General features: G+C 30.4%; 1 protein-coding gene across 1 annotated transcript; it reads right to left on the reverse strand.

The window, feature by feature from the left end:
* Positions 1-310: 310 nt before the first annotated feature.
* Positions 311-2,881, reverse strand: LOC113848275 (glutathione S-transferase TCHQD). Its single transcript, XM_027477732.1, has 3 exons — positions 2,828-2,881; positions 1,745-2,044; positions 311-1,383 (listed from the first exon to the last, which is right to left on the reverse strand). Exons 2-3 carry the CDS (start codon positions 1,951-1,953, stop codon positions 789-791), a joined length of 804 nt encoding a protein of 267 aa, XP_027333533.1. The 5' UTR covers positions 1,954-2,044; positions 2,828-2,881; the 3' UTR covers positions 311-788.
* Between the last annotated feature and the right edge of the window lie 9,655 nt (positions 2,882-12,536).

A 12,536-nucleotide genomic window follows, 5' to 3' on the forward strand; every position in this document is an offset into this window, starting at 1 on the left:
TCCTTCCTATTTATTTCCATTTCTCTCTTCTTATTTAGGATAACCAATTACCAAGATTCTCAAATGATTATTATCCATATTTAGATACAAAACTTTTAACTTCATAAACTAACCAACTTGTCAGTTATCGTGTCTACCGATAAGACAATCAACGATATATCACAAAGAAATAGCAACAAGGAAAATTTTATTACAAACTGACTTTGTTTCATGTTGTCCGTACAACAAAGCAAGAAGAAAATGTATAAAACGCCGGAGGGATCTGTTTAGGAGACAGAACAGTTTGAGATAAGTACTTTATTCTTGTAATTGCATTTACAAATGCCAAAATTAATGTATACATAACAAGGAGCAGTCCTCAAAGGAAGAAATTGTTCAAATAGCAGTACATAACATTGCACAGAAATTGCAAATTGATTGAAGAAACATAAAATTGCCTCTTTTCTCTCGACAATGAAGGAAGATGGCAAGGGTGAATTGTTCTAGTGCTAAGTCCAAAGATTTTTTGGCGACTAACCACTAACATGCATCCTTCCTTATATTTCCCTTCCTTGTCATCCTGGAACAAGTCCAAACTTTGGATCTAGCATCGCCATTTGATGAGGGAGAAAGAAAAAAGAACCCCCCCTTTTCTCTCTAAAAAAAAGAGATCGTTGAAACCAAAAAGGAAAAATAAAACAAAGAACAAAAATTATTATAACTCCTTATCTACAATACAGACAAAAAGCTTTCATACATTCACTTCTTCAACCTCCCTTAGGCAACCATGATTCATAATATGTGCCTCACTAGTACCTCTTCAGCAAACTTCTAATACGAACAAAGCACCAAGTTTTCAACAATGTTTTGTGCTTTCTCCAACCATCAAAATACCTACCAATCACCTTTCTATAACTAGGCCTCTGCTGAACAAAAACCCAATACTCAGCAATGTTTGGCCTGCCAGTTATGTACTCATGCTCTAAATCTAAGAGTACTAAACGAGCCAACACCGGAATGAGCATCACATCAGCCATGCTAAACTCTTGACCTGCTAAATAAGGTGTTTCACTCAGCTGTCTCTCTGCTTCATCAAGCAGCCTAATCAAATGCTCCTTGCTCCTACTCAAAACATCTGCCTCTTTCAACTTTTCTTCTGTTCGGTAGGCTTCTTTTAACTTCCTATGGTATGCACCTGCTAATTCAGGAGACTCAGACATTCTAGCAATCACAACCCTCCTTCTGAACTTGGAAACATAAATCCGGTATTTCTCTGGTATATGTGAAAGGGAAAAATACTTAGGATCCCACTCTTGTATCTTCTGCATCCATTCAATTACTTCCCTGCTGCTGGTAGTGATATTCTCAGACCCTGATGAGAAAACAGCAACTCTTTCTATGTACCTGAAAATCAGCCAGCATTTTAAAATGTGTCCACATAACAAAAGAAATTAAAATACATTTAAATTAAACATTTCATTCTTAGTGACCAGAAGGCTCAGTGATAAAGCGTTATCAATAAAACATAAAAACCACTCTTTTATCCAAAGTAGCATGTACAATAGGCTGCATCAAGGGAATTGGTAGAGTAATGATAAATATGCAGAGAGCAGCTTTGTCACCAATCAAATTTTCAATCTTTGAAAAAAAATTCTTTGGATGACTTCCAATGTTGCATAAATATTCAGAGTGAAGTTTCTTTTTGGCACATCTATTTGAGGCAGTAATAACAGTATGATGAAAAGGTTGTGAAGAGGGAGCATACTGGATTATATCTATAGTCTTGTAAAGGATGTGAGATCCATTTTGGAAAACAGGAAGTCTTCCAGTGGGATTCATCTTGAAGAATAAAGAATCCAAGTTCTTGCCAGTTATGGGATTGACATGGAAAGATGTATAATCAATGCCTTTTTCCTCCAATGCAAGTCTCACCTTCTGGCTGTCCAAATCAAATGGATGATGATATAACTGCATTTTCTAATCACCTCTTAGGAATTTGCAGGTTGTACTAGAATTATTGTTTGCACCAGCACCAGAAATCATTAAGAAGTCAAAACATTAAGGTCTGCAAAACAATGATATCCAGGTTGTCATTAAGAAATATCTTCAATTACTATTATAATCCTTGTATAGAACCTTATAACTTTCAAGAACCATTTAGGGTGTGAAAGGCCATTGAATGAACCAGTCAGAGACAATATGAGATAGGGTCAACAAAAAGATAACCATCTTTAATTAGTCACTTTAATCATACTTGATGTTTAGTAAAGTACACAAAAGTCAAAGCCACAGATTGAGATATGTGCTATCATTCCAACTACCAGAAAAAGAAAGATTATTACCTAAGCAAAACTTAAGGGCATATATATATATATATATATATATATATATATATATATATATATATATATATATATGACCTCATATTCACAAGTATATGAAAAATATGGGAACATCCAACGAGAAACTAGGATTTAGAAAATGAGAAAAGTGAGCCCTTTGATTGAAAAATTAGTTATATGTAATAAATGCATAAATTCAAATCAACAATAGATATATTCTCACTTTCTTACTTTACATATCTTCCGAGAAACTATAAATCCAACCCCAAAAACTGGACAATACAAAGATTTGATAAAAGTAAAGGTATCAACCCGATTCAAATAATATCTAATTTCACTAATTAGACAGTTAAACAAATATTAGATGGGGATTTGTTAGGGTCAAGGGAGAAGGTGTTAACAAATAAAACAATAACAATCAATTCAGTTATATATACAAAAGTAGGAGAAATCAAGCGAACACCATAGCGTAAATTAAGAGGAATGAAATGAGAGAGGAGAGGTACCCAAAAGCAAAAGATGAGTTGGAATGAAGAAGAAAAGAAGTGAGCGTTAGAGATCGCTGTGAAGAGTGAAGTGGGCACAAACAAAAATGAGTCTTTTTTGTTTGCAGAAAACAACGACAGCTAGAAAAGTGGAAACCGCGAACGGAATCCAGCGATCAGAATTTTACAACAAATAAAGTCACCCTTTGAGGTTGTTCGAATGCAAAGGCCTATATATGCATAACATAATAGCTTAACTCAGTGGACACGTGTTCTGCAATTAATTTTCACTTTTCTATATATGGAACATCTTAATTCATTTTACGCAATTAATTTTCATTTTTATTTATATAAAAATTAAATATTTTATTGGAATTATTTAATTATTTTTTTAATATATTCTTATTTTAGTAATAAAGCTATCAAAGTAAATTTAGATGCGTAAAATGACTTAACTTGGCTCACTGGTAATAAGTTAGGCTAAAAAGAATTTAAACTTAAAAGAACTGTGTGGTTATTATAATCGATTCTCCCAACTCGTAAAATATACTGAACTAACACGCAAATAGCTGACTAAATTATTATTATTTATGTACATATTTTATTTTTATTTTTTTATTTAGTGAATCAAATCACTGAGTTGGTGGGTTATTGGGTTAAATTTTTCTTGGCTCATGTAAAATTAAGTTCAACTCAAGCTAGTTGACTCGTGTTGGTAGTTCTAATTAACGAGTCTTTCTTTAATTTTTAAGCTACTTAATTAATGTAAATACTCTATTCAGCACATTTAGAAATCTTAAATAAATAAAAGGACATTGATAAAAAATAATAATTAATATTAATTTTTTACATAGATAAGTAAATAGAAATAAATTTCATTTTTGCTAGACAGATATATAAAATAAAAAATAATAATATAATATGAGTTTTTAGTGTCACCATGATATTTTTTTTTATGTTTATAGACGAGATGCATTAAAGGTTGGGTTTGGACTTTGGAGTCCATTGTTGCGGGTTTTGCATCCTCTGAAAATGTAGAGATCCATTTCAAAGGTTTTAAAGCATGTTGGTCTTCGGCTTGTTCCCTTCATATAATTCCTTGGGCTTTTGTAAACATAAGAGTATTGTTCTTGAAAAAAAAATAATAAAAAAAATAAATAAATAAAAGTAATGTGCATTTTTTTTTCTAGGACATTGCTAACCAAGACTAGAACCAAAATTAGACGGGAAAAAAAAGAAACAGAGGTTCTCTCTTTTTTGTTTTATAGGCAAAATCAGAGTCCTTTGTTCCCTAAAAAATTCATAACCTTTCCTTTCCGTTAAGGGCAATTAGGTATCGTGATTATAGGGATAATGAGTAATAATAGGCAGAATATTTAAATTGTAATTCAATTCAAATATAACGACCAATCAACCTCTAAAGATGTCATTGTTGATTATAATAATTAATATCAAATTCATAACTCACAATTAGCTTAATATGTGATAAGAATTGCAATACCATATATTTTGACAATAGTTAAATTAAATTTTTAAAAAGGGTTCTTGTAAAAAACTATGTTTCTTTTTATTATTAAAATTGGTCTTTTACAATTATACTTTTTCATACTCTGTTCCTTTTCATGATTTCTTTCTATCATTTTCGATGGATCCAAGGTGATTATTAGATGATATATAATTATAAAAGCCACTCACTTATACGATAACCGATAGCATTATATTTTTTGAAATTTAATATACAATAATTATATTTTGATTTAAATTTTTTTTTATCATACTAAGTTTAAGTTAAAAATAATTACAGAAAACTATAATTAATGATTAATATAATTTAAACAATTCTAAATCAATTTCGAAAACAGAAGCCTTCTTTTATAATTTCAGTGAAAGCAATTGAAGGAGATTTCCTCCTTGTGGTTTGGATAATTTGGCAAATGATGACTATCTTTTCCCCTCCTTTCATGAGCATAAGAAAAACTCTAAAAAGGCCCAAATCTAAGTAGCATCAGCCCAATAGCAAGATAGGTTTTTCTTTCTGAATCAGTCAATCACTGTGGCTAAGTTACAATTTCTTTAAAAAGGTTGGAATTTATAATAGCAACAATTGGAGGTTCTCACTCTCAAGCACCAAAATTAAGAAATGCTTCCTTTGTCACATTATTATATGCATGAAATTAATGAGAGTTGTACGAACTTATGTTACCCAAATATATACTATAATAAATGTGACCTCTAACAAACAAGAACAAGTGCTCTTGATTATAGATATTAATTCACTAAGATTCTCTCTCACATTTCTTTTATTGAAAACACAGATTTGCGCTCCGACCCATTAAATAACGTTGGATGAATGCATGTTTTGTAAAAGGGCCACTGCAGGCTCCAACCATTCTTTGTATTCTGTTGTTGTGCTTCAACTTGCCTTCAAATTCAATTATAGAGGAATCAAGAATCTATTTGTTGCTGCAGATACTGTTCCAAAATTTGAACTTGATTCCTATACTCAAGATTAATAAATGCTAGCCACCTTCAATTGCCCTTTTCAGACGGCTTTTCTGGTCCTACAACTATAATGGCATCAGCCAGGAAGTGGGAGCTATAAACATTATGTAGAGATTTTTCTCATCTTTTTAACTTGGAAGAGAAAATACTAATTTTTTCAGGTTTTTATTAAAAGCATTGTTAAAAATAACTTTCCTTAAAAAGAACAATCAAACAGAACTTTTTACAGTTAAAAGTAGGCTAAAGTTGGAGCGGTTTGGTTTGCACCAAAGGATTCTCTTCCACATCAATAATCTAATGCACGAATTCATTATTATTTTTTAACTCTAGTTACTCCATCTTTACCCAATTTTATTCAGGAAAAAACAAGGATAAAGGATATGTGTGTACGTCTGTCTAATTTTCTTATCCATAAATAGTCTTTTCTCTTAAGAATATAGCTAATTTTGTCTAGTCTATTTCTCCTAATAGAAAAAATAATCCTTAACTATTTTTTACTCCTCAATTAAAAAGTGATTTAAGATTTTTTTATAATTAATTAAAAGAATTTAATATGATTCATTTAATGTTTTTTAACTGGTATCAATTTTTAAAGTATTTCATTGTAAGACCTTATTTTTGAGCGTGGACTTTCATTAGTACTTGATAGGAGAAAGAACATCTTATTATATGATCCATAGTCAATCTATATTATTTTCTTCTCTCTCTCACCAAAAGTTTTGGATCGATCATGAATATGATGTCCATGTGATCAGGTTTGTTAATACTTAACATGATAATTTATTCCAATTAGAACAGAACTCGATCGGTAACTTAGATTAGTGTCTTATCATTGGAAACTAATTAAGCCCACCAACTGACAAGCTAAGTTTCACTGTCATTAAAAAAAATTGAGTAAGTTAGTTTAATAAAACTGAGACTAGTGAGGTTTGGATGGGGCTATGGTTTGCCATTGCCGCTATCCCTCGTTTCCCTTTTGGTTAATACGTCGTTTTGGGTTTCCAAACCCCATCTTAACGGCCATTTATTTCTCTCAGTATGTCCAAGGAAATCATTGCATGTAACAGCCTTCACAATTATGATTCTGATAAGCTTAAATTACTTCCTATGTATTAGGAAGGAAATTTGAGCTTCATTCGATGTTTATCTGTTCCATAAGTTACCTATAATTTAGGTAATGGTGAGAATTAAGCTATGTCCAAGCCATGTTGTAAAACATTAATTAAGCTCCAAGAAACTACGCCCCGTTAATTATGCTTTAGTTATTAATGAAAGATGGATAGACCCTTTCATTTTTATGTTCATATATATATATATATGCAGTTAAATGAATGGAATGGTTTCTTGGTAAGCAATGCTATATAAGCTCTCTAATCCACACCCTATTGCTTGTAATTGCCGATGAGTATCAGTTACATTTTAATAATTAACTAGGCCCTTATGGACCTTCAATAGTAGTGTAGCGTAAAATGAGATGTCTTGTTTGGCTCACAAACGTAAAGAAAATAAATGAAACAGTTAACAGATAGTTAATGTGGCATCTCGCAGCAACCCAAGTGTCATGAGTTCGAATTTCCCAAACAGAATCCAACTTGAGAGATTGTTCCACACATCATCGCTGAAAATGGAATACAAGAAAATGGGAATCTGATCCGGTCGGATTGCTTGTCTTCCTATCCATGTTAGAGGCACATGGACCTTTGTTTCATCGAACCCCACAAACTCACTTCCAAATTGGTTTCCTATTGGTTTAACATAGTTATTTTTGAGATTACGATTTAATGTTAAAACAATTCTATGTATACTAATTAATAGATATTTTTTGTGATAAAATAATTTTTTTTCTTATTCAACTTTATTGATAAATGCGAAAAAAATGCATTCATTTGATATAATTTTTTTGGGATCTACTATATAATTTAATTAATGAAAGACTCAGCTACATCGTAAGAAAATAGTATTGTTCTTTTAGTCAAAATGATAATAATGGTAAATGATGATAGTCTCAAATACACTAATAATCTTTTATATTTTAATGTACGTCGCTATTCAACAGGCAATTTGACGGATGTTCAGCATAATTAAGAATTCGATTTACATTTAATTGTATAGTAAATGACTTAAATGAACAAAGTTAATAGATTGAGAATAAAATGAATAAAAAATAAAAATATAAACTTAAAGACATTGTTAAACTATCAAAACATTGTATAATAAATATAAAATATCTACCAGACTCTGAGTTATAATATTTAAACTGTGAAACCAAACTCCCCACCTACTTGAAACACCAGGCTCCGAACTATTTGATCTATCGTTAAGAAAAGAGTGCTTTATGAATTTGTCTTTCCATTCAATAATTCTACCAGAAGAAATAAAAAAGTGGGTTGCACTCTAGATTCTGAGGTCAGCCCCACCAACATGTACTATAGAAAACCACTATGCAGAAAAAGAAAAAGGACAAACAGAAAATTACTACTTTGTCCACTGCAGATTTTTATGACCGTTAAGTACAGTATAAGAGTGGGGGGAAATTAAAAAAGAGAACGTGTAATTGTAAGCTTTATACGTGAGACCCATAATTATCAGTGCCCGCATAAATCGGGCAAATTATCAAGGCAGTGCCACCAACAGTAGTGTTGGCCTTAGCAATGGTGAGTATTTGTTAATTAATCGTTTTCACTTGAAGGTTACTGGTACTTGTCTACTTGAGGATCACGCACAAACACAAGAACAAGGCCAATGAGGGTTCTGTTCTGTGATTTTTGTGTGTGCAATAAGTGGTGGTAGACCCACATGATTTGATGTGAGAGACCACTTTTGTAACAAAAGCCCATCACGTGCATTAAAGCATCACAATATTAACACCTTCCTCCTGAATCCTGATATGGTCGGTTTCAGTAGACACACTGCAATTTATCAATCAATAGTCTGAAAATGCCATTTACTCCGTACTGAATTCAAGTTCAGAGAAATTAAAAGAATGGTAGTGCAGCGTGCAACGTGTGTTTTGTATCTTGGGTTAATAAATGACATGGATGAGGTTATAAAGCTGAACAATCAAAGTACAATTAAACTCATGAAAATTAAATGTTATCTCAATGTAAAAAATAATCTTTGTCACGTACATTTTCTTATATATATATATATATATGTTTAATCGTCTTATAGGTTAATATTCTAAATTTACAAGAGAGAAAAGAACAATAAATGATTGGAAAAAAGTCAAGCATTATTGATGGGCAAATTTAACTGTAAGACCAATGATCCAAAACGGAAAAGTCGATCATATTTAATGACTCACAAAGTACTCTCACCAAAATATATACCTTTTTGAATTTGAAGGTTGATTTATGTCAAACTGATTTTTTTCTTATTGAAATTATGTGCATGGGAATTAATGAGTAATTTTTTTAAAATAAATTTGGTCTTCAATATCTTTTCAAGACTTGAGTTAATTAAGGTAATTAAATTAGTTTAAATGAAGATTGGAAAGTATCAAATCCAAAGACATTTTTTACGGAGCAAATTCATAAATTACACACTATTTTGTTCTTGCTTACTATATATTCTCTATTTACCCAACTTTAATTTAACTTAATTTTAATAATTATAATCATATTATTCATTTTAGTGATGAGTTAAAATAATAACAAATTTATTACTTACTACTTAATTTATAAACCTTTTAAAATGCATGACACTATGAAAATGGAAACCTTTCCATTTTCTCAGAGAAATATATGCAATTTTTATCATTAAATTTTAAAAAACATTAATAATTTTATTATAAAATTTGTATTGTAATAGTTTTAATGGTTAAATGAGAAAATAGATAAAGAAATAAAGAGAAGGAAATGGAGTTGACTCCTACTCTATATTCCCAAGCTATATAGGGTAACGAAATGATATCTATGAAAATTATGAAAAAAAGAAGTGAGAGTAGCTCTAATAAACAAACAGCTTATTGCCAAAATTTATAGGATTGTCCAAATATGCGAATTCCCAGAATTTAAACGTAGAAGTTTTATTTTGCTTGCTTTCGGAAGAAAACCTGGAAAGCACATGTCTTATGAAAAAATTTTCCTTATCTGTTACGAGTTAAAAAAAATAAAAGGAAAATTTCTACGTACATGTTTCTTTCTTCTTTTTGGAGGAACAACGAGAACCAGTCTTTATCCAATATATATATAAATTGAATCTTTGTTCACTTAACATAGAAATAGAAAACATTCAATCATCAAACATGGCGTCAGTTGCTGATGAACAGAGATGATATTATAAATAAGGGCCGTGTAAGTTTAAAATACAAAAGAAAAAAGGAACCGTATGACAACGAAAACATTGCGTCCTACGCGAATGCATGTTGAAGGAAGCGCCAAATTTGCTAAACTATTATATTTTTCTTCTATGGAAGGCTGGACCCATTTATGTTACTATAATTTTTTTTTGTTTTTGCATATTCTTTTAAAATATGCTTTTATGATAAGTTTGGACAAGGAACAAATAAAAATATATAAAATAAAATTATTATTTGAATAAATAGACGTAAAAATAACAGAACAAGATATTTTTTACTTATTTATGAATTTTTTACACTAATATTAATACTTTTTTATTGACAAATTTATAAATAATATTTTATATTTTTCTGAATTAAAAATTTAATTTATATTTTAAAAATATAAATAGTAAAGTTCAAGAGGATCTTCCTTTTGTTGAAAATAATATCATTATATTTTTAAAAAAATTATTTATTTTATTTTATTATTTTAATTTAATTGTTATTATTAATTATATCTTTAACTATATGTAACGTTTACGTGAATAATTATAGTAATTAAAGTTTTAAATATTTTAAGAAAACTGCACGAAACTTCATGAAAGATGCACAAACTTTTTTAATTATATTTATTTCTCTAGGTTAGGAATTTAGATAAGTTTGCTAGTTCTTGAGAGCCTTATTTTTTCAGACAAGAAGAGTTTGCTGTATCCTTAAAGATTTTCAACTATACCAAAATAATAATCCTCAAGGACACTGTTTTACACGCCTCAGACTATATTATTGATTAGCTACTTCGAGTTATTTTGACAGCAATATTAAGGATTATGACTGAATCAATAAATAATGAAAACTTCATTAACAACGCTGCAAATAACCATGAAAATGGACTCAACGTGGATCCACTTAATCTAATTGTTCCCACAATCAATTATGCAGAACCTTTCCAAACGTGTCAAAGATAGAAATGTTTCAAGAGAAAAACTTCAAACGATAGCAGGAGCGTGTCTATTCTGTTCTTGACCTGCACAGTGTAGCTTATGCTCTCACGCAACCGAAATCAAATTCATTTGCTACCTCAAAATTGTTGAAAAACTGGACTTATGCTAACAAGAAAACCAATAAGATTTGGGAGTCTCTGATTCTAAAATATATTGTTGAGGATGCTAGAAGAGAGAAGTTCATCATCGAACACTACTATAAGTGGGAGATGAATGATAAAGAAGATATCAAGACTCAGATCAATGAATACCACAAACTCTTGGAAGACATGAAAGCTGAGAAGATCACACTACTTGAGAATTTTGTTACTGAACTGGTAATTGAAAAATTACCAAAATCTTGGAAGAATTATAAGCAGCAACTAAAACATAAGAATAAATCGTTGTCTCTAATTGAACTTATCACCCACATTATCATTGAGGATACAAATAAGAAGGGACTTAAAGTTGCAAGGACAAAGGCATTGGCATCAAGGGCAAACATGATACAAGCTAATAAGAAAAGGTACGTCAACAAACCTAATCAAATGTCTCATTATAATAAATCTTATGTCTCAAAGTGAATAATCTCACTTTTAAAATTGGTGGAGGAAATTGTTTTGTTTGTGGTAAAATAGGTAATTGTGCTACTCAATGCAGACACAGGAAGAGAAGTGAGAATCCTCCAAAATCAAATGCAAATCTGGTTGAAGGAGATGACGTTGTAGTTGCGGTCTTTTCTCAAGCCTTGCTAATGACTAATGTAAGTGATTAGGTGGTAGACTCTAGGGCTACCAAGTACATATGTGCAAACAAAAATATGTTTACCTCTTACACTTTAGTGGGAGATAGAGAAGAATAAGTGTGTCTTGATAACTCAAAGACTGCTGAAGTTCTTGAAAGAAAAAGTTCTTCTGAAGCTTACATCTGGCAAGACCCTAACTCTCAACAAAGTGCTACATGTGCCTAGTATTAGGGCGAACTTAATTTCTATTAGTTTACTAGGGAAGGTTGGAGTCAAGGTATCTTTTGAATATGATAAAATTGTGATGATAAAAAATAATGTATTTTTGGAAAAAAGTTATTGTAAATAGGAACTCTTTGTACTCAATGTTGCTTATGTTATCAATGAAAATATTTCATCTGCTTATTTGATTGACTCTATGGATATTTAGCATGCTAGATTAGGACATGTTAGTGCTTCTTATATAAAAGAAATGCAATATCAAGGTTTGATTTCTAGTTTTAGTAATGGATGCTTATGTGAAACATGTGTGGAATAAAAAATAACTAAAAAGTCATGCTTACCTATAGAAAAAAACGTCGAAATGCTAGAATTAATTCATTCTGATTTTGGAGATTTAAAGCAAATTATGACTAAAGGTGAAAAAAATATTATGTGACTTTTATTGATGATTTTTCTAGATATATCAAAGTATATTTGCTTAGAAATAAAGATAAAACTTTTAACATGTTTTTTCTATATAGAGTAGAAGTAGAAAATCAATTAAATAAAAGGATTAAAAGAGTTAGATCAGATAGAGGTGGTGAGTATACCTTATTTGATTATTATTGTGAAAAAGAAAGAATTATTCATAAAGTTACACCTCCCTACTCACCTCAGTCTAATGGAATAACCGAAAGGAAAAATATAATATTAAAGGAAATGATGAATGCTCTTTTAATTAATTCTAACGCATCTAATAATCTTTAGGATGAAGCCTTGTTAACAGCATGTTTCTTACAAAATAGAATTCCATATAAAAGAACAAGTAAAACACCATGAGTTATAGAAGGGACATAAGCCTAATTTGAAATTTTAGGTGTGGGGTCGTTTTGCTAAAGTTATACTACCTAATTCAAAAAAGAGAAAAATAGGTTCTAAGACGTCAGATTGTATATTTATTGGTTATGTTGATTATAGTATTGTATATAAATTTTTAGTTTTAAAAAGTAATATGCTTGA

The sequence above is a fragment of the Abrus precatorius genome, unplaced genomic scaffold, assembly GCF_003935025.1.
Source record: "Abrus precatorius isolate BTA unplaced genomic scaffold, Abrus_2018 Scaffold10, whole genome shotgun sequence".
Classification (NCBI taxonomy): Eukaryota; Viridiplantae; Streptophyta; class Magnoliopsida; order Fabales; family Fabaceae; genus Abrus; species Abrus precatorius.

Bases quoted from the DNA above. Each gene is read 5' to 3' on its own strand.
- LOC113848275 (XM_027477732.1), bottom strand. From the start codon at position 1,953: ATGCAGTTATATCATCATCCATTTGATTTGGACAGCCAGAAGGTGAGA. The intron at 1,384-1,744 runs GTATGCTCCCTC...GCTGATTTTCAG, and splicing joins AAGACTATAGATATAATCCA to GTACATAGAAAGAGTTGCTG.